This window comes from Nuphar pumila, chromosome 11, assembly GCF_984573655.1.
Source record: "Nuphar pumila chromosome 11, dmNupPumi1.hap1.1, whole genome shotgun sequence".
Lineage (NCBI taxonomy): Eukaryota > Viridiplantae > Streptophyta > Magnoliopsida > Nymphaeales > Nymphaeaceae > Nuphar > Nuphar pumila.
In genome coordinates, this window is record NC_143259.1 from 1,638,989 (window position 1) to 1,662,537 (window position 23,549).

The following is a 23,549-nucleotide window of genomic DNA, read 5'->3' on the forward strand; positions in this document are numbered from 1 at the left end:
TTTCATCACACAGAGATTCTTGTCTTTTCCACCATAAAAAGAAAAAATCAACAATAAATAAAAAAAATCAAGACCCATCAATCTGTCTCGCTCATATTTTTACTCCCAAATGAGTAAAAACATATGAAGTGTTTGATCAATTAATAAACAGCACTGAAATTTTTCATATACCAATATTGCCCTCAGGAAAGATAGTCCACAAGCAGCTTTTATAAGGGCAATTGAGTCAATACAAGAGACTTAATGTTAAATGGTGAAAGTTAATGGATAGATATTGACCAAGTACCAAGCTAGATCAAATCTCTTGAGATGAGCAAAAAAATCCTAGTCTAAATTCCACCAATAGCTACTTAAACAAACAATGACACCAAGATCATTGGTTCTATCAATACGTTCAACTATGCGAATTGCAAAGTCAAGTTCTTTTTTTTTAATTCCCAAAGGTTTGCCTTCATTAAATTAGTTAAGTAAGAAAAGCCCCTGAATACTATTCATTCAAATGTACACATGATAGATGACTTAACACCACACATCATAAGTTGATGTGGAATTTAATTAATTAGCTCACAAAGTCCACTGGGAACTAAGGTGACCTCCTAAAACTCTTTATAAGAAACAAATTTTTTTTGAGGGGACTCTTTGTTCAAAACAATTAAACACAGACATTTTCAAGTGTAATTTGGCTCGAAAAACCACAGCCCTCCAACTTGAGCAATTCACACCGTTAACCATCAACTGATGCTTTGCACCAAAAGTAGAAAACAAGAGTACATCTCTTCCTTTAATAACATGTGACAAAAGATATTTGAATATCCAACGTCCAACTTACTTTTATTGTAGGCATTAATGGGAGAGAAACACCACCAAAAACACACAAAAAATGCAAAGAACAAAAAATATCACCACCTTGCAATGTCACATAGATACGGCTGTGGATACCAGGACAGATCACTTCTATAAAGTTTTCAATATGAATTGTATACATAAGAGACACGACACCGAGACTAGAATGAAGAATCCGTGTGACGTAACCTCCTTGCTTTGAAGGTGTCAATTAGGTAGTATAGATTGCTGATCGATAAAAAATAAATCGCCAATAATAACTATTCATTTACTACAAAAGTTAAAAAAAGAGTGGGCATAACGTACCATTCATCAAAATAAAGAAAGAAAGAAAGAAAGAACAAAATAATATCGAATAAAAAAAATCATCAATCTCACTCATAAATGACTAAATACATAAATACAAAAAAAAAACAATTAATCATTGAATAAGTAACCCTAGTTCTCAATCCGTCTCAGAGAGTCTAAGGCCAAACCCATCATCCAATTCCAGCCAACAAGCACTTAAAAAGAAGAGGAAGAAGAAGAAGAAGCAAGGAGGAGGAGGAACAGCAGCAGCAGGAAGAAAAGGGAGGCATCTTTCAACAGATAAACAGTTAAAAACAGGTAAAGATACCCAAAAAAATCTCATTTCCATGTCTACCATGAATCTTGCAGATGAATCACAATCAACCACCACCGCCAACACCAATAGCAGCACCATCACCACCACCACCAATATCACCACAAGCCCATCAACTCTTAGCAGATATGAGTCCCAAAAGAGAAGAGATTGGAACACCTTTGGCCAATACCTAAGAAACCACAGGCCACCGTTGTCACTATCGAAGTGCAGTGGTGCACATGTGCTGGAGTTCCTCCGCTACCTGGACCAGTTTGGCAAGACCAAGGTGCACACCCAGATCTGCCCCTTCTTCGGCCACCCCAATCCACCGTGTCCGTGTCCGTGTCCGCTCCGCCAGGCCTGGGGCAGCCTCGACGCGCTCATCGGCCGTCTCCGCGCTGCCTATGAAGAGAACGGTGGCAAACCGGAGTCGAACCCGTTTGGCGCCCGTGCCGTGCGCCTCTACCTTAGGGAGGTGAGGGAGTTGCAGGCCAAGGCTAGAGGAATAGCCTACGAGAAGAAGAAGAGAAAGCGCCCGCCTCCGCCGACACAACAGCAGCAGCAGCCGGAGACGGAGACGGCGACGGCTGCAGCCGGGATGATCATTGATGATGAAGAGGGGGAGACCGTTATTCCGGAACCTGGTGGCGGCAGCGGAGGTTCGACGGTCGGGCTGCCTGTGATGAAAAGGGGGCCGGCCTAATGGGCACCGGCGGGTCGAATTAGATCTGATATGAACAGCACCAAGATGATTGGCCTAGGAAGCTTTCAAGTTGCACCCCACATTTTATTAACTTTGAAATGATCATCTATATATCACATGGACTACTGTGTAGGCTTTCCTTTTCTTCTGGTTTTCACTTTTTCCCTTTAGTCTCCTCGTATAAGGAGTTGTTATGATCAGTGCTAGTTTAGTAGTGATGGTGGCAGTCATGATAGTAGAAGTTATGGCAGCATCAGTTGTAGTTGCTGTTAGTGTCGTTACTAATAGCAGTAGTAGTAGAAGAAGAAAAATATGATGATCATGATCATGATGATGAAGATTGGTGGGAAAGAGAAGAGGGAGGACTATTGTTCTTTTTTTCTTTTCTGGCTTTTTTCTTTCTCTTATTTGCTATCGGATATCAAGTGGTCACTTTGATGTGGTGCATCTATCATGTGTGCAAATATGGAAGTTACATGGAATTGTGTGTAGATTGTGGACCAATTTAGTTTCTTCTTCTTGCTCTTTGTTGTTGGTGCAGATAATTAAAGTCATTTAACAAATTTAGTATCTTCTTACTCCACTTTTGATACCAAAGGTGCCCATTTTGAGGTATTTACGATATTGTAGTATTTTGTTGATGATATTCTCATTGGATTAGAACTTTTGAGGAAAAACACAATCCTAAATTTTAGATAGCCATCTTTAGTGCTCATCGTTGTATTGCCTCTTCTTCTTGATAGTGATTCTAATTAACATTGAGCTAACTCTTTTATTTGAGGTTCTGTTGTTGTTGTTGTTGTTGTTGTTGTTGTTGTTGTTCTTCTTCTTCTTCTTCATCTGCTTGGTTGTCATACGTCCAAGCAACAATTTGCAAGTCTAGTCTTGTCATTCAGAAAATAAAATTTAATGGCAGACATTGGAATCTCCAGCCTTTTCAAATCTGTGCAGTTGTATTATAAATACGAACTGATCTTGTGCTCTTTGGTTTGAGCTCAGCTTCCTAACCGCTTGGAATCTCCAAAGTTTGAGCAGAAACCCAAAGTGATGATTTCCCAAGGTATCAAGTTGAAATCCAGTTTCTCGAGTTCCATTTCTATCAGAGTAGTTATTAATTATTTGAGAAAAAAAAAAACAGAATGAAAATTATCACTGTTCTCGATCAGGTCTCTACTTGAAACTGTATATCTTTAGTTCCATATTGTGGTTTCCAAGATTTTAATGAGAATGATTGGAATATCAGAGAACACCATTGTCCAAAAATTAAAGAGAGAGAGAGAGGACCAATGTACCATGTATTTATACCTAATTTGTAATAATAATATGTCGTCGGGAAACTCAAGGTGGAAAGAGGGAGAAGCCTTTTCACTATTCTTTCTGGCCGACAGTGAGGCCTATGTTATCATACAAGATGCCCATGATTGGGTAACATTGGGTTTTTCTTCGCAAACTACCTCATATTTTATTGGCCATGACAACGGAAAACATTTGCTTGTTTTTGCAGATTAGAGGTATGTTCTTCCTTCACATGATTTTAGTGAGGATTCTAATAAACTACTTGGTTGTCTTTTCCATGATTGGTTGGACTACACGTAAAATTTTTAGTTCTTATAAAGAATGGAGACTATGATGGAGGGTATCGATGCTTGGTTTCTATTCTTTGAAGCTTTGGTGGTGGGAGGAGGCTTTCGTTATCATTATGTTAACCAAGGATCTATTCTGATAGAAAATGATTAAGAATTACATTACCTGTTTTTTTTTCTTACAATAGTTTAGCAATACAGACACGTTTGAATGGGAGTTATTTATGTGTGAGGTTTGTTTCCTTTTCTTCCCTCCCATTCATGTTCATTTCCGAGAAGCCCTTGCTTGCTCCAATGATGTCTGCTGTGTCAGGGAAAACTTAAATGAATAAGGATCGGGCCTTTTTAAATTTTTGTCAAACCCTCAGTAATGATGTGATGGAATCCCACTATGTTTTCTTTTAATAAAAAAATGATTGTGATGTGTCTCCAAGTGTGTACGTATGAGAGAGAGAAAGTATGTTCAACATTAAGGAATTCATATTGGTATTGGTGTTGTAGCACGAAATGATCTTTTTTTAACAAGCAAGAATGATAATGGTTCTGAGGATGGATCCTTGTTCTTTTCCTTTTCTTCCCCTTAACCAAGAATGCACTGATAAATATTTTATCAGATCATGAATGTTTGAGGAGGAATCACGTTATCCTGGTATGAAGCCTTGCAATATTTGAAGAGTGAAACAGGAAACATGATAAAACCATAAATATATTTAGGTAAAGAACATTTGCCAATCTCTAAAATGCCAAGGGACCATGAAAGAAAATATTATAGCTTGTAATTTCAAACATTTAATTGCCCACAACGCCTCCACACCCACCTGGTTAGGTGGGGTGTGTCCTTTGCCACAAAATTGAAGCTATGGGTTGCTAACGGTCATTTGTCTTCATTACCGAAACAAAAAAAATTCAAATACTCAATTCAATTTTTTTACTGTTCGTGATGCATAGCAGGGGCCACTTACTATCAGATTGTCGCTCACGATATCGTTTACAATTTTTTTCCTCATCAGAATCTAAACAATATTTTGGCACTTTAAAATCCGTCTTTACTTGAAATTCAACCCCATCATTGAAGAAATCAAACAGAAAAGGCAGCTAACAAATGATTCATTGGATCAAACAACTTGGTTTTCACCTGATTGGGTCAACCCAGCTTTCCCATGCTAATTAATAGTGTTTTTCTTTCATTCTCTTTCATGTGAAGATGAACATTAATAAGCTATCCTTACTCATAAAACCACTATCATTCATACTATTTTGTTAGAAAGTTACACAGAATAAACACTAGAGAGGGGAGAGAGATTCGAGAAGAAAACAAGCACACAATGCCACACGATTTACGTGGTTTGGCCAATGACCTAAGTCCAAGGGCAGCGGAGGAGCTGATATTTTCACTATGTAAAAAAAAATGATTACAAAGGTAGATGAGCTCTCTGTCCTAAAAAAAACTTAAAGCTGCACAGAACACCCAAACTCACAAAAGTTACCTAAGCAATTAAGCAAACCTTAAAAAAGCATTTACCGGTCCCTCCGCCAACACCATAGACTTCCAAAAAATTCCTCAGTATAGTTTTCTTCAAGTGACGTGTCAGGGTTGTTACATGAAATTCAAGGCACATCTCAACATATTTTGTTAGTTTTCCACAAGAGAATCTTCAATCACATCAAACACATTTGAAATTCAATTATTTTATGGCTTATTGAAGTTAAAAGAAATGAAGAAAAGTAAAAAAGCAAGATATATAGTAATCTCTTTTTTTTACAAGGAACTACGGCTAAAGAGAGGAAAACCCCAGGTGGGGCCCCTCGATTACCCTGCTGGCTTACTTCTAAAGTTAGGGACACACCCGTGCGCCATCAGGGTTTGATCCAATGCCTTCAAGTTGAAACCCCACTTGTTACACTAATCATTAAAGCCATCGAAGAAGACAAGATATAATTGGTTTACATAATTATTAAATCTATAATTGATTTGAGTAATTATTTTATCCTTGGATTATCATATTGTTTAGAGAACCCTGCACTGCAATTATCTGTAGTAACTTTTGAATAGTCTATAATTAATCATTCAAATGGTGTCCTTTAGCTGGAGTTTAATTCTTTTTTTTTTTGTTTTGAAACCCTGGTTTAGGCAAGCACTTGATCTATACGATTATTGGTTGTGATGGTACACGATTTTACTATATATGTCAACAATGGAATTAATTACTTCAAGTTACCATGCATCTCCAATTTTTACCAATTATATTGTCCTCTATCATGCCAGCCAAACATTCAGACATGGTTGATTTCTGTCAACTAGCAGGCACTGCTAAAGTATAAATATGCATCTAGAGTTGAAAACACGAACCTTATATGGTAAATCCGGAGTGCATTTTGGAACTAGAAGAATGCAACCTTTGAAGCAATGACAACACATTTTGTATGGAGAATTAAAAAATCTAACATATCATCAAACCTAACGTAACGTCACCCGGTCATCACACATTAATATTCAAGTTTTCATTAGATCGATCTCTGTGAATCAACAGCATCATGGTTAACGATAGAATAAATCTTTGGGCTTTGGATTATAAGTTTTCTAAAATTGTTTTACACCCGATCAATCAACTGGCGGTTTATCCCTTGAATATATATATATATATATATATATATATATATATATATATATATATATATATATATATATATATATATATATATATAGAGAGAGAGAGAGAGAGAGAGAGAGAGAGAGAGAGAGAGAGAAAAGCCCATAACAGCTGACGAGCAAATTGTCCTCTATTATCGGACACTTTCACCACTGATCGTGAGCAGATCAGCGGCCGAACAAAAAAATCAAGTTAAAACAGGCCTAATGCTAATGCGTTGATTTTGCGCAACTCCAACGCACTACAGCGCGTCTGACAGCTTTCGGCATTATGACATTAATGATACGTGCTTAATGGGTTTTTCAGATTTTTTTTTATTTTTAAATTCTTACCGTGCAGATGTGATCTATGTAGTTGATTTTATAGGGATCAGCTCTTGAAGTGTTTGATTCTGACACATGGGTGAGTTTTTATTAGATTAAAAAAATCAGTGATCCAAAATCTTTGTAAATTTTAGAGGCTCCAAATATCATTTTTTCATCTAAAATACATGATCCAGGTGAGGCTTCCTCATAAATCGACCATGCCCAACACAGTTATAGTGTCGGAATTGCAAAAAAAATACCGGAATAGCAGAAAAACCCATTAAGCATGTATCATTAAGCACCTACCCAATTCTCTCTCTCTCTCTCTCTCTCTCTCTCTCTCTCTATATATATATATATATATATATATATATATATATATATATATATATATATATATATATATGTGTGTGTGTGTGTGTGTGTGTTCAGCATGGTTTGCTTGCGAATGATCGGACAATGGAGATAGTGGTTTTTGGAAGTAAAAACTTGTTGTTTTGAGTCATGAAATTTTGACACATTGTGTGCCAAACACTTTTGAAGCCCTTAAAACCAGCTACCTGTTACAATCACGTTCAAAACATGCTTCCCCTGTGCAAGCAAATTATATGGCCTCTCTAGGGTCAGATGTGCAAAAAATCAGAAGATATATAAAAGGAAAATAGTTCCAAACCTTCATTAGTACCAAATATTTGCCCCCCGCCCTCTCTCACACACACGTATGTGTGTGCGTGTGCTTTGGAAGTGGAACGAAGGGATCCAATATATACAAAGAGAACTACGTACTCTAACAGGTTCATCAACAAGCTTTAAAGCAGTTAAAGATGAAATAGGAAAGGGACAGGATCCCAAACGCCATCCCCTTTCTAGCCACATTCTACCTACCACCAATAGAGTAAGAATATACTTTAGCATGCTTTTGGCACCAACTGAACTTAATCGTAATGTTCAATGAAAACCAATGATATTTCATGTCCTGTACGCAAGCTGAGCAAATACTTTTAACGCACATGAAAAAAGAAGTAGCTATATACTCGACAAAAGTAATTCTTTTTCTTTTCCTTTTTCGGAGAATGGTAAAAGTAATAAAGCTGATAGCTAGCTAGATATAGTTCTGTGAAAAACAAAAACAGATAGCAAGGTATAAAGATAAATGTCCTCCCTCCAAAAAAAAAAAGTATTAAGGGCAAATATCATTAACAGCCTCTGTGTTACTCATATGATATCCTATAAAGGAGTGAAAGGAACGAGGAGGATTACAGGTCTGCAACTATATCAAATTATTATTATTTTTTAAAGGCAAGCTGTGGTTATGCAGACCCTTACCAGTTATACAACTATACCATTGGTGGTTTTTGAAGTCCCAATACAAGGTGACGTGCACTAGCAACTATACCAATTTTACTGCATACAACATATCACTATCTAAAATGGGTTCAACTTGCATTGCAACATTGACAACAATTGAATTGAATTGGATTGTTTTCTTTTGGATAATCCAAGAAAAACCACCCCCCTCCTCCACAGTTACTGACCACACATTGGCTGGCCTACCGTTGGTAAAACCCTTGAGGTCTCCCCTCCTCACCGAGGAGTATACTCAGTTTCAACCTTGTAGCAAGGAACACCATCTGTGGGTTTCGAACTTGTGACATCAAGTCACCGCTACCAGATGAAGAGAGCCCTTGTTGGCAGTTGGATTGGATTCTGTTTGGACTCAACTGACAAGAGATAACCACGTACTGTTGATAGCGTGCGTGCAATTTGCAGAATATCAATTCTAGACTGCTGCCCCGAGAATCCATGGTCTAGCAATTTTTTCAACCTACAGAAGAAGCCATCAGGTGGCAGACACTAAGTACGTACCCTATGAAAAGTTTCCAACTCACACAAAAAAAAAGAAATTAAACTGAAACTTAGTGTACCCCAATTCAACGGGGTATACTTTTTAAGATTCTTAATTTAGATCTAATAAGGTTGTGTCAGTTTAATCCAAAGAGCGGAATGCATAAGGCATTTACTCCTGGTCGCCATGAACAGACCCCCCAGATGTGATCATTATGTTGTTTTAATAGAAATATATAGGTTCAACCTGTATGTAAGGTTTTGCAAGGGTTGAAAATTCAATAACCTACAATCAACCAAAATTTCAGCCCTTATAATAATATTTTTGCCTAAAAAAAATTCAAGAATTGATAACTTACTATATTTTGATCATATCGAACACATCAATAAAGTTAAGTTTGATCAAAACAACCTCTCAATATGAGTTTTAACTAGGGGGGTTGTTAGCCATGAGGGTGTCAAATACTTAATGCAAGCTGGGATTAGGCAGACCCCTACCAGTTATACAACTATACTAATGGGTTTTGACACCCCCCCCACCCCCCCACCCCTCGGTGAGGGTGTCAAATAGTTGCCCTCTATATGTTGGGTAAATATCAACTACTATAAGTAGAAATCACTCATTTCTTCAAAAAAATTAACTTTTTTGTAGATCAAAGGTTACAATGTGATCTACATAGATTGTTTGGTAGAAAATGTATTGAATCATGTGGGGTTTAAAAATTAAAAGATCACAATGAGTCCAAATTTTTTAACTAATAAAACATTTTAGATCTTAGCAAAACTATTTTGAACACATCTATGTGATTAGATTCAGTACCCATGATTTTTAGCTCATTGATTCCTTACTTTTATAAGTACTAAATATTTTCTTATATATATATATATATATATATATATATGAGATGAGCGTAACAATGGACGCCCAAATAGTGGACTCAGGCATTGGACGAGCACATGCAAATTTTTGTAAAAAAAAAAAGCCCTTTAGTGGTGGTCATCCACTACCGTTAAAGGGCACTCTGCTCTTCTTTCTCTCTATCTCAATGGGTATCCGGTGGGTTCAATGTTGGTTGAACCTGTTTCTGTTTCGTAATGTTGATGGTTATAGTTCGGGTCTCGGTCTCTCTATATATATATATATGTATAGCTCAAAGTTAGTGATACCTGGTTTAGAATACAAAGTCAGGAACAGCACAGAAACAATTAGGGGAGCAATTTGTTTTTAATGTGGAAATCTCAATCATTAATTGGCAGCCAGTTATATAAAATAGAGGGATTTTGTTGACAAGATTGAAGAGGAGAGGTTTGAGATGGGTGCGGGTGAGTGTTATGACTATTTGGCACAGCCAATCACGTGACAGGGGCTTGCACTTGTAGCTGACGTAACCATGGGCACTCGGTCCTTCTTAACTACTGAGATGGCGCTGGTGGAGGAGGAAAAGCAGAGAGGTGGTACAGTGAGGGACTGCTCGGGGGGAGAGGAAATGGGCTGATTCTTGTACGAGATTGCAGGGCCACCGTCCCATTTGATGGCGTTTTAAATACCATCATAGCCATCCCACTTCTTTTCCTCAATCTGTCGTGGTAATAAAGCAGCATAGAGCGGGTTGAGATCAGGTGGTATTGAAACAGTTCCCTGCGAGGCTTAACTCGACTTTGCAAGTGAAAAGAAAGGAGGGGAGTACAGATGCCTACCAGTCTGAAATTAATTTTGCCCCATCGATCTTGGTACGGGGTGGGAGCATCTCATCAATTTCTACCGTACAGTGGACAAGAATATATGAACAAAATACAACTAAGAGAGAGAGAGAGAGACAACTTGAAAATTGAAACGACCAATCATTTGTCGATTTTTAGTGAAGTTAACAAATACTGCACATCAAAGTTAACGATGCAAACGCCTTGGGATTTAGTGGGGGTCCTGAAGTGAGGACTCGTGGGACTTAGATGATAACAAATTTCATTGATGGGGTCAGAGGGCCACAGTTCAAGTTCGGGCACGGTATTTGGCAAGATTATTTCTCTTTCTCTGCTTTTTAACATCGTTGTTGAAAGTCTGGTCTTGCTGATGAGGGCAGTGGAGCATCGACTTATTGATTTTTTGGAAATCAAAGTTTTTTTTATCAAATTTTTACTTATGTCGTAGGCATGATCTTTTTCAACAGCGTCATCATTCAACAAATATTGCGATTCAAGCTAATCCTTCAATTTTTTCTTTCGTTGTCCAGATTATCTCTGAACAACGGTAAATGCTGCTTCTCCATGTTTAATGTCCCTCCTTCTTTGCTTGCTATTGAGCAACAAATTTTTGGTTGCGCTTCTTCGGAGCTTCCTATTTCCTATCTGAGTCTTTCTTTTTAGCTATCGTGTATCTCATCTGTCGCTTGGAATGCCACTCTCCAAAAAGACTAATTTAAAATCTTCTTCTGGCAGGCTTCCTGCTTTTTTATCGTTGGGCGCTTAACTCTCATCAGGCATGTTCTAACGTCTATCCCGAAATCTTTTATGTCCATGTTCGTGATGTCAATTGGAGTGCAGAAAAAACTCTCTTGTTTACTGGTGAATTTCCTTTGGTCTGGGCGCAATCTCCAGAATAAGCGTCATCTGATGGGTTGAAATTCTGTCGCTTCCTAGGAGTCAGGCGAGCTTGGGGATATTTGACTCCCGAATGAGAAGTAACATCCTTGTCGTGAAGCAAAGCTGGCTCGCGCACCAATCTGACTCTCTGTGCGCTAACTTCCTTCTCGCTAAGTATGGCTCCTTTGAGTCGCTCTACTTGGATCGTCACTCCCACAGCAGATGCTACGCTTCTCCGCTGCGTTGGTGTTGGATCAAAGCATGGTCGATCGTCATTTCCAAGGAGGGTGACCCTGATCCTCTAGCCCAGTTTCTTCGTCGGGCTATTACGCCCGACAGAGCTTTCTGCACCAAATCTTGTTACCTTTTCCTCCTTCCTCCTGGTGACGACTGGATCCTTACGAGCCTTATCTGATCCCGGGGCCCTACTCCTCGTTCGCGGTTTCTTGTATGGCTAATTATGCATGATCAGGTTCAGACAGATTGTCTCCTAAAATGTATTGGCTTTCATCTACCAAGTAGGTGTATTATGTGTAAGACGGATGAAGAATCAGCTTATCATTTGTTCTGAGCCTGCTCCATCTTTGGGGATCTTTTTAAGCATACCTGGAACAAGTCTGTTGTCAATGTGCGTCAAGAGTCTTTCGCTATTGATCTTTTGTGGAGCCCGCAACCTGTTTGCAAGTGCAACCGATGACGGCTTATCTGGAGAACATAGTTTCTCTCTTCCTGGTGGGCTGTCTGGATGACCCGCAATAATGCCATCTTTCGGGAATGCCCAGTTGTTTTCAATAAACTGGCGCATTGCATTTTAGCAGACGTGCACACTATTTTGCGATTCTCGTTCCCTGACCTTCAGCGCTTTCTGCCGCCCTCGATGCCTCCTGAACCAGGCTGAATCTTTTGTGTTTTTCGTTTACTTCTCTTGTATTTTTGGTTTTGTTCTTGCTATTGGCCTTCGGGTCTGTTTTCTGCTTTGATCTTTCGGCTTTGGGCTCAATGTTTGTTGACCCTTCGTTCTCTCTTTAATATTGATGTTTCATTTCGTCTCTCTCTCTCTCTCTCTCTCTATATATATATATATATATATATATATATATATATATATATATATATATATAGAAAAAAGGTTAGGTGCATGATCACTTAATTTCGACCAAAACGAACCGGTGTGGAGCATCCATTGCACACGTGTTCCATCGAAGAAGACCTTTAGTGACGATTTTTTGTCACCTCTAAAGCTCTTGTTGGGTGAAACATGCACGAAGCCTTCATCACATGTGCCATAAACGCTCCGCATGAGTTCATTTTGGTCATGTTCGAAAGTGACCATGCACCTACCCCTTACTATATATATATATACACGAACCTCCTTTATTCCGACGAGTATCAGATCTGTTACTTTTTGTTCATCATTTTGTGACCTGTGGCACGACCGCCGCTAAAAGGGGTAAAACCAAAAAATAAAAGCTTACCACTGATTGTCTGTGCATTCGTCCAATATATCAACAAACACAAGTGTTTGATGATATATATATATATAGAGAGAGAGAGATGTTTCACGAAAGTTTTTCATTTTTATTATTATTTAGTGAGCTCATGTTTTAAATTATGATTTTTTTTATGTTTAGATGGTTTTTTAAAAGCACTATAAATCGACGGTCCACAATACTTTGTATTGTAAAGTTTTAAATGCATAATGAGCTAAAAAAAATTTTTAGTGAAAGGACAATTCATAAATGAATCAGGAAATTGGATGCTTGATCAGGTGACAAGAAGTCACCAAAGTTATACAGATGACATAAAAACTGACACAGAAGAATGAGAGGTGTCGCGCTAATGAACACCCTCCCAGTGACTTGAACGCTAAATCCTGCTAGCCTACGGGAAGAGGCTAATTTGAGGACATTTAAATAAGATAAAATGATAATATATAGTTATATATGTATATTTATATATATGTGTGTGTATATACTAATTTATTAAAATTAATAAGAACAAATTTTTAAAGTTAAACACAACAAATGCTCTAAATAAAAATCAGATTTCTCTTTCTCAAATAAAATCTGAAATTTTCCGTTAACTAGATACCGAACAGAAAATCAAAGAGGCGCAATCTTGGCAGCTGATTTCGGTTGTTGATCATTGAGTTCGAATCTGTTGGAATACTAATCATGAACTCAACTAACACAACAATGGTATTTAACGCAAAACGAAGCTAATCAACTCAGTTGTAGTTCAGATGTTAACAGGATTTTTAAACAGATTCAATTTCTGCGAAAAACAACAAATGATAGAAAAAGAAACAGTCTTTCCGCTGCCCTGAGAAATAACATGTAGTTTAAACCTTGTTAATTCAAACTCGTCAGTCCCAAAAATTATAAAGGTCGTCCAGTTTGTAACATGTTCACAGCTACGCTCAGAACATAGAAACAAACAGACTCGACGCTGATCAAGTTCCTAACATAGCTCAAAAATAAGGCATTCAAAGACTGTTCAGATTTGACAGCAAATTGGTTGAAGACGTTCAAGCAGAAATCGCAGGAACAGAGAAAAGTTGAGAAAAGTTGTGCAACGTCCCACATGGGGAATTTTTTTGTAGCTCTTTCAATAAAAATCACAACCACAATTCACCATAAACTCTTAATCAGTTTTCCCCCACCAAACAAATAATGCTTTCAATACTGATTCATGTCAACTTAAAAAACGGAATCTGTTTATCCCTTACAAAAAAACGACCTTCAATATTCAGGGATATAAACCTTAATCAGAAAAAAAGGATTCACATGCATAAAATAGTTCTCTGCTCAACAGTGAATCAGCGTTACAACACCAACCCAGAAAACCAGAATACTTAAGAGAAATCGAAACATGATCCGAAATGGTACGGGAGCCCATTGCTGCAAAAACATCAAATTGGTCATGGAAGAAGGGGACATTATGAACCTGTCCAATTTGCATAGGCAAGGTAGGTTCCACTTGTTTGATCAGTCGAACCTCCCACCGCTCATGTGAATATCGAGTAGATTTTAATTCTCCTTAAATTCTGCAAAGCTTCCATCCCCTAAGTAGGGGTGGCAAAACCTGATACGACCGGCCAACCTGCCTCTTAGGCGGGTTCAGGTTTGGAAAAAACAAACCCGTTTAATAAACGGGTCGACCCGCCTAACCCGTTTATTAAACGGGTCGGGTTCGTGTTAGGGGTATGCCAACCCGCCAACCTGGCTGACCCGTTTAATAAACGGGTTAGGCGGGTGGGTCAACCCGCCAACCTGTCTGCCAACCCATCGACCCGCCAACCCGACCTGTCAACCCGACCCGCGAACCTGAGAACCCGTTTACCCGACCCAACCCATTTATTAAATGGGTTGGCGGGTCGTGTTGGGCTACCCGTTTATTAAATGGGCCAGGTTTGTGTTTGCCACAGCCGACCCGTTTAATAAACGGGTCGGGTTCGGGTTGAGGTGTGCTGACCTGCCAACCCGACACCCACCCTACCCCTAAGTCAGCCAATGAGCATTATCAGTATCATCCAACATGAGGATGAAGTTGAAGTCCCCACCAAGGCAAGTCATATTGAGCCCTAAGCTGGTCCAACTCATGCCAAAACACCCTCTTAAGGGCACTCGTAACAAGCTCGAACACTGTTATCAGCCAAAATGGGTTACATCCATGATGGCATGAGAACAAAATGATAATAGAAAAATGTCCAACCTGCACAATATCACCATTCAAACTATTCTTCCATAAACCAGCACCCACCGGCACTTTTGAGAAGAAATATACACAAAGATAGCACCCCTCCACAATCGGTCGAAGAAACATTGATTAATAAATTACAATTTTGTCTTGGATATGCAGAAAATATCAGACTTGTGAGTTTTGATAAAACCAACAAAATTATGATTGATAAGATGCTCAAACATTGGAGAAGGGAAGCCATCCAATAGTCATTAGTTGTAGATTTTAGATCTTCCTAGTAATGCATTGGTGCAGCCACTTTCTTGTTTCTCAAAATCATATTTTTTTTGGTATTTTTTCTCACATCTAACATCCAAAATCTGACTTATATACAGGTTTATTCATTGATCCAAAATCAATGGCTATGGAGGTACTATTTTTTTCTGGCTCATAAAAACATGTTTTTTAGTCTAAAAAACATTATCCAAAGAGTAGTTTCCCACTAAATTGAGCATTCTAAACATATCTAACGGCTCAGATTTATCATAGAATACTTTAAAACTATGGAACAGAATGCCGCAGAACAAGAAATGAGGCCTAATATGTTCAGTTCTATATATAGGGTAAATATTGGCTACTAATGAGCTAGAAATCATAGGTGAAAGTTGTATCAACTCAATCTAACTACATAGATGTGTTCAGCATCATTCCTTTGCTAAGGATCAAGCCTTGGATCGTGCTTTTGGGATATAAAAATATGATCTTTTGAGTTGTGAAATTTTGGCACATTTTGAGCCGTTGACTTTTTAACCCTTTAAAAACCTAATTACTTATCATAATCACATGATTCAAAACAAGTTTCCTACTAAACAAACCATGTAGATCACATCAGAAACATTTGATCTACAAAAAATTGAAAAATTTGAATAAAGCAGTGATTTCTATTCATTAGTTTGGTACCTTCCTTAGTAGCAAATATTAACCCATATATATATATATATATATATATATATATATATATATATATATATATATATATATATATATATATATATATATATATATATATATATATATGTGTGTGTGTGTGTGTGTGTGTGTGTGTGTGTAGGGGTGGCAAAATCTGACACGACCCGCCAACCCGCTTCTTAGTCGGGTTTGGGTTTGGCTTAAATGGGTTCGTGTCGTAAATGGGTCGACCCGCCTAACCCGTTTATTAAACAGGTCGGGTTCGTGTTAGGGGTATGCCAACCTGCCAACCCGGCTGACTCATTTAATAAATGGGTTAGGCGGGCGGGTCAACCCGCCTACCCGAACCCGACCTGCCAACTCGCCCACCAGTTTACCCGAACCCGACCCGCTAACCAACCAACCCGTTTATTAAACGGGTTAACCGTGTCGTGTCAGGTTACCCGTTTAATAAATGGGTCGGGTTCGTGTTTGCCACAGCCGACCCATTTAATAAACGGGTTGGGTTCGTGTTGAGGTATGTTGACCCACCAACTCGCCGACACGACCGGACAACCCGACCCGATTGCCACCCCTATGTGTATGTGGGCGCAGGGAGGGGGGGGTGTGTTTGCAAAATTTACCTTCATGGGTAAGAACCACTTAGTAAAAAAACTTATTGTTTTTATTTTTCATATATTTTGCACCTCTACTCAAAAGGAGTTTGGCATAGTGGGATGGGGCCTAGGCAGGCAGTCTAGGTTCAAATCTTATGAGCATCACCTCTTGCGTAAGCCAAAGCGTGAGACTCTTTGAGAGCAAGGGTTATGCCCACAAAGTTTTACGTTGTCAAGATAGTGATCGTAAGTAAAACAATCGTAAGTAAAACAGGTAGAGTCAGTGCAGCTAGGTCTTTAATCTTGGAGGAAGTTTCTCTGTGTAAATATAAAAAAATATGTTTTGTACACGTGATCCTCTAAATGTCGAAGCAGGTTATATGTCCCCCCCCCCCCGAACAGGGCATCTCATGATCGGGGGTCTTAAAAAGCACCATGTATTTAAGCCTGTGCATCTCGTATCCCCATGTTTGTCAGCATTAATTAACATTGGAGTTTGATGCGATTGCAAAGACTTAATTACCCTCTCCTCCATTGGTGCCAAAAAAAATAATGATTGTAGAAAAGAAGTGATTGTAAAGACTTAAGTGCCCCAAAGATGATTATTTAAGACCCAGTCTCTGCACTGCAGGATTATCCGAGAAAAAAATCTCTCCTGGAGGAGGTCATGAACATCAACCCTCTCACTCTCTCTCTCCTTTCTCTTTCTGCTTCTGTGCACATCCAGCAGAAGATTCTACATTGCTCCATCAAGCACCGACTGACCTGCACATTGACTGTTGTGGAGCCTGATTCAGAGTTTTTACCCTTACAGGAGGAGGGTTTGGGGGCTCCTCTCAGCGTGGGTAGCATCATTCAACTAAATAAGTTGTGGATCCTGATTCAGAGTTTTTATCCTTACAGAAGAGATGTCTGGGGGTTCCTCCCAGTGTGAGTAACATCATTCAACTTGAAGAGTTGTAGAGCCTGATTGAGAGTTTTTACCCTTACAGAAGAGGGGTCTGAGGGCTCCTCCCATCGTGGGTAGCATTATTCAACTTGATGAGTTGTGGAGCCTGATTCAGAGTTTTTGCCCTTACAAGAGGGGGGTTTGGGGGCTCCTCTTAGCGTGGGTAGCATAGTTTTTGCCCTTACAGGAGGGGGGTTTGGGGGCTCTTCCCAGCGTGGGTAGCATCATTCAACTTGATGAGATCTGAATCCTGATTCATAGTTTTTTTCCTTACAGAAGGGGGGTTTGGGGGCTCCTCTTAGCGTGAGTAGCATAGTTTTTGCCCTTACAGGAGGGGGGTTTGGGAGCTCTTCTCAGCATTGGTAGTATCATTCAACTTGATGCACTGCAAGATTATCCGAAAAAGGAATCTCCCCTCGAGAAGGCCATGAACATCAACCCTCTCTCTCTCCCTTCTCTTTCTACTTCTGTGCATATCTAGCAGACAATCCTACACTGCTCCATCAAACATCGACTGACCTGCAAACTGACTGTAGCATGGTTGACCTTGATGAGTTGTGGAGCCTGATTCAGAGATTTTGCCCTTACAGGAGGGGGGTTTAGGGGCTTCCCCCGACTCAATAAAGTGTTTTGTTTAATCATGGTGCTCATGTTTCCTTCAGTTGTTTTTTGCTAAAGGTTTTTGTAACACCTTTTTTTACGATTTTTCTATTTTTTTTTTGTTTGAAGATGATGACTTCTGAAAGTTACCGTTCAATTTCAGGAAATGAACCTGTTACAGAACCAGAAATTCTGTAATCAGTTTCGGTTTTTAACATATTTGAAATATCAAATGAGTTTATAAAGTTATAAAAATTTCCAAATATAAACTAGCCAAGTAAAGACAGAATACCTTTTTTACAGATTTGAAAAATGATCTTCCGTTGGGGAGATATGACTCTTGCAAAATGAACAAAAAACCTGAGTATCTAAAACGATATAGAGTGTAACAGGGTCTTGGTTTTTGACCAAAAATAGGTATGAAATTACCTTAAAAATTGCTAAAAATTTGCAGAAATAAACTAGACTCAATAACAAAGATGCCGCTTTTTACGGATTGGAAATTCGATATTCGGTTAGGGAGATACGCCCCCGACAAGTTGGTCTTAATTCAAATAACGATTTACGCGTGACGGCTTATTGAATAACACTACAAATCGCTTAGCGATTTGTAGTGTATTTCATGAGTCACTATAGCGATTTATGGTGTTGTTCAATAAATCATTATGTGTAAATCACTATTGTAACTTATAGTATTTTCAATAAATCGCTGTGCGATTTACAGGGTAAATTGCTACCTGAATTAGGACCAACTTGTCAGGGGCATATTTCCCTGACCGGAGATCGGATTTCAAATCCGTAAAAAATGGTGTTTTTCTTATTGAGTCTAGTTTATTTATGTCAATTTTAAGCATTTTTTAATGTAATTTATTTCCCCATTTTGATTGAAAACCAGACCCCTATTATTTTGCATTATTTAAGTTGCACATATTTTTAGTTCATTTTGCGAGAGTCATATCTCCCCAATGAAATATCATTTTCCAAATCTGTAAAAAGGGTTTTCTTTATTTATGTGTCTAGTTTATATCTGAAAATTTTTATAACTGTTTATACACATTTGATATTTTAAATTTGTTAAAATTCAGATCTGGTTACAGATTAATTTTATTTAACCATGATTAAACAAAATAGTTTTGGTTTTTTATATATTTGAAATATCAAATAAATATATAAAGTTATAAAAATTTCCATATATAAACTAGACAAATAAAACAAAAAAACCCTTTTTACATATTTTAAAAATGATCTCTCGTTGGGGAGATATGACTCTTGCAAAATGAACTAAAAACATGAGTAACTCAAACAATATAGAGTTTGACAGGGTCTTGGTTTTCGACCAAAAATATGTATGAAATTACTATAAAAATTGCTGAAAATTGACAGAAATAAACTATACTTAATGACGAAGATGTTGCTTTTACGGATCGAAAATCCGATCTTCGGTTATGGAGATACACCCCCGACAAGTTGGTCTTGATTCAAATAACGATTTAAGTGTGACGACTTACTGAATAACACTAGAAATCTTTATTCAGTAAGTCGTCACGCGTAAATCACTATTTGAATGAAGACCAAGTTGTCGGGGGCGTATCTCCCTAACCGGAGATCAAATTTCAAATCCGTAAAAAATGGTGTCTTTCTTATTGAGTCTAGTTTATTCTTGTAAATTTTCAGCAATTTTTATAGTCATTTGTTTTTCCATTTTGATTAAAAATCAGACCCCTATTATTCTGCACTATTTAAGTTGCACATATTTTTAGTTCATTTTGCGAGAGTCATATCTCTCCAATGAAATATCATTTTCTAAATCTGTAAAAAGGGTTTTCTTTCTTTATGTGTCTAGTTTATATCTGAAATTTTTTATAACTGTTTATATATATTTGATATTTTAAATTTGTTAAAATTCAGGACTGGTTACAGATTAATCTTATTTAACCATGATTAAACAAAATAGTTCTGGTTTTTTATATATTTAAAATATCAAATAAATATATAAAGTTATAAAAATTTTTATATATAAACTAGACAAATAAAGAAAAAAAATCTTTTTTACAGATTGGAAAAAATCTGATCTCTATAACAGGTTCATTTTCTGAAATTGAACAGTAACTTTCAGAAGTCACCATCTTCAAATCAGAAAAAAAGAACAGAAAAATCGTGGGAAAGGGTGTTACGAAAACCTTTAGCAAGAAACAACTAAAAGAAACATGAGCACCATGATTAAACAAAACACTTTATTGCATCGGAGGAAGCCCCCAAACCCCCCTCCTGTAGGGGCAAAATCTCTGAATCTGGCTCTACAACTTATTGAGTTGAACGATGCTACCCAGACCGGTGGGAGCCCCCAAACCCCCCTCCTGTATGGGCAAAATCTCTGAATCTGGCTCCACAACTCATCAAGTTGAGCCATGCTACAGTCAGTGTGCAGGTCAGTCGATGCTTGCTGGAGCAGTGTAGGATCGTTTGCTGGATGTGCAAAGAAGCAGAAAGAAAAGGGAGAGAGAGAGGGTTGATGTTCATGGCTTTCTTCAAGGGGGATTCCTTTCTCAGATAATCCTGCAGTGCAGGGACTTTCTGGATGGAGGAAATGTTTGTTCTTTTTTTGAACCGTTTGTTTTCTTTTTTTTGAATGGACATTTTTGTCATTTTCTCAAACCGCCGTTTTATGACAAGAATAGCAAGAAAGGGTACTTAAGTCTTTGCAACAACACCAGAGTCCGATGCAAAGTTATGTCAACATACACGGGAATACGAGCCCCATGTGCGTAAATATGTGGTGCTTATTCATCCCCCCGAACACAGACGTGGGATTCAGTGAATCATCGGGGGAGAACATACACCACCCTCTCTCTAAATGTGATCTACACATTATGTTTTAATAGAAACCGTCCGTTGAATCATGTTTTTCTAACAGGTATATCAAATTTTATGAGTGTTAAAAAAATCAACCACCAATAATGCATAAAATTTTTAAACCTCAAAAGAATATATTTTACGTCAGAAAACTGTAATCCAAAAGTAGATTCCTATCATTTTGATCATGTTATATATATATATATATATATATATATATATATATATATATATATATATATATATATATATATATATATATATAAAGTGGTAGCACAACTACCAGCAAGTGTACGCTGAGCATCCGTTTTCACAAAGTACCTTTATTAGTTTAGTAAAAGTGTGCATCAGTAGAGGCCTGAAACCTTTAACAGCACACTAAACGCGCCACTAAAGATCTCTCCAAAACTTTACTGGCGAACACTTTTAATGCGCCAGGAAAAGTACTTTTACAAATTTGACATTGAGTGTCTAGCGCCATACCGAAGGCATTGGGCAACCATGCATATCTCTCTCTCTCTCTCTCTATATATATATATATATATATATATAGGGAGAGAGAGTTTTAATATATGGCAACATTTGAAAATGTAACTATTAATTTTGTGCAAAAAATTACAATAGTTTCATGTAAACAATATATTCTTTTCTTGAAAAAAAAAGTTACAAATGCTCAAAGAAATTTATAATTTATAATTTATAAATAAGAAACTTTTAAGCCTCCAATGCCCATATTTCTATTTTTAGAATATTATAAGATAAGAAAAGAAAGATTCAAGCTTCCTAATGAAATTAAATAATTTCATCAAAAGCATAATTTCTAGGCCATTCAATGAAGATAAAGTGGGTGGTTTGGCAGCTCAAGAGTTCACATCGATTTGACACCACTCCCATCTTTTCTCTCTCTTAACTCATTTGGAGCTGTCTTGCCCTTACGTGGCACAGATTGCTTACACGCCCTTGGTTCACTCTCTTGACTCATTTGGAGCTGTCTTGCCTTTATGGGACATATGCTAGATTGCTTACTTTCGCTTCGTTCACTATGAATGAACAAATATATCCCTTGAGGTTAAAAGGGAGGATATGTCACCAGGGTAACTCCAATAGTCTCTTTTACGTATAATCTGCATTACTCTTAATTTGATGCATAATCCTTGTGGACAATAACTCTTAGTGTTTGGAGATATTTATATAGAATTGATTGCTATTTTAAGGGTGCCTTTTTGTGTTCTTTTTTTTTAAGTCAAGCTGGGGTTAGGCAGACCCCACCAGTTATTATTCAACTTACCACTGGGATTTGAACCTACAATGTCCAAACCACAAGGAGACGTGCACTGACAGCTCCTACCATCCACGCGGAGCCCCCATTGGCGATGCCTTGTAATTTTTGTTTACACAATTTTGATGTGCATATTCTTGTTGCACAAATTTATTCTTTCTAAATTTGTTACTTGCAGCTGGATTTGGTTGTCATTGAGAGAGAGAGAGAGAGAGAGAGAGAGACCTTTTTACCTTAAATATCTTTATGTCATGAAAGAGATTTTGGACCGTTTAATTGATCTTAGTTTACATGAAAGGCCACAATCAACATACACAAATTGTCGTTCTTTTGAATTAATTTTATATCCACGCTGCCAATAAAAATGTGTTATGAAAAATATTTTAAAAAATATGTCAAAAAACAGTCGCATTTTTATAATGCCACTAATGGCGACTCCTTGTAGTCATTTATATCATACACACTAATCTATAGTGCTATTTATCAACTACCACAATAACGACCTATTTAGCCGTTATGGCCAATCTACTAATCTATGATTCTATAGTAGCATATGCCACTAAACATATACACGGCAATCATCAAGTGCCACTATCGATGAGTATATATTTAGCGGTATTACCAAAATGTCACTAAAATCTGCGTCTATATACCAAAGGGGACTCCGCTTGTCTGGTATGCTATATACGAACGAGGGCTCAGCTTGTCTGGTATGAGCAGCTAGTGCACATCACCTTGCGTTGCTGGGACATGGCAGGTTCAAAATCCAATGGTATAATTGTATAACTGGTAGGGGTCCAGCTTGTCTTTCAAAAAAAAATTTTTGCTGCTATATATATATATATAGTGACATGACCTACAGTGGGGAAGGAAAAAGCGCCACTGCATATTTTTAGTGGTATTTTTTAGTGTCACCAAAAATCCATTCCTTATTAGGGATGGCAGTGAACCGGGAGAAAACGGAGCCCTATCCTACCTTGCCCCGTTTGGACCACGAATGGAGGACATGAAACGGGGATGGAGGTTAAAATCAAAACCCATGCAGGGATGGAGGTACGCTTTCCTCCACCCTGCCCCATCCCCGATCCCTATTAGTAAAATGCTAAAATACTTTTTAGGAATGACAATGGACCAAGGAGAAACAGGGCCCCACCCTGCTTTGCCCCGTTTGGACTGAAGATTGAGGACATAAAACGGGGATGGAGGTTAAAATCAAAACCCATGCGAAGATGGACGCGGGGATGAAGGGCAGAATTTTGAGACGGGGCGGGGGTGGAGACTTTGTCTCCAACTCTGCCCCGGTCCACTGCCATCCCTATTCCTTGTAGTGTATGCTACAGTTCCGTGGGGAAGTACACAAAAATGGCCAATACCATGTCCTTTGTTAAGTCCACATGATATAGTCACACACGTAAAATTCAGAAAGCAACATTCATCACCTTTTGCTGTATTCTCTTGAAGAGAATGTATAAATGGTTTTTCGTGTTTAGGAGACCCCGTTGAGGGTG

The 23,549-nt window shown here is 38.0% G+C and overlaps 1 protein-coding gene across 1 annotated transcript; it reads left to right on the top strand.

Annotated features, from left to right (window-relative positions):
- The first annotated feature begins 1,487 nt into the window (after positions 1-1,487).
- LOC149821579 (protein LIGHT-DEPENDENT SHORT HYPOCOTYLS 4-like) lies at positions 1,488-2,150 on the top strand. Its single transcript, XM_089981363.1, has one exon. It carries the CDS (start codon positions 1,488-1,490, stop codon positions 2,148-2,150), a length of 663 nt encoding a protein of 220 aa, XP_089837489.1.
- Positions 2,151-23,549: the final 21,399 nt, after the last annotated feature.

Coding starts and splice junctions, on each gene's coding strand:
- LOC149821579 (XM_089981363.1), top strand. CDS start 1,488: ATGAATCTTGCAGATGAATCACAATCAACCACCACCGCCAACACCAAT.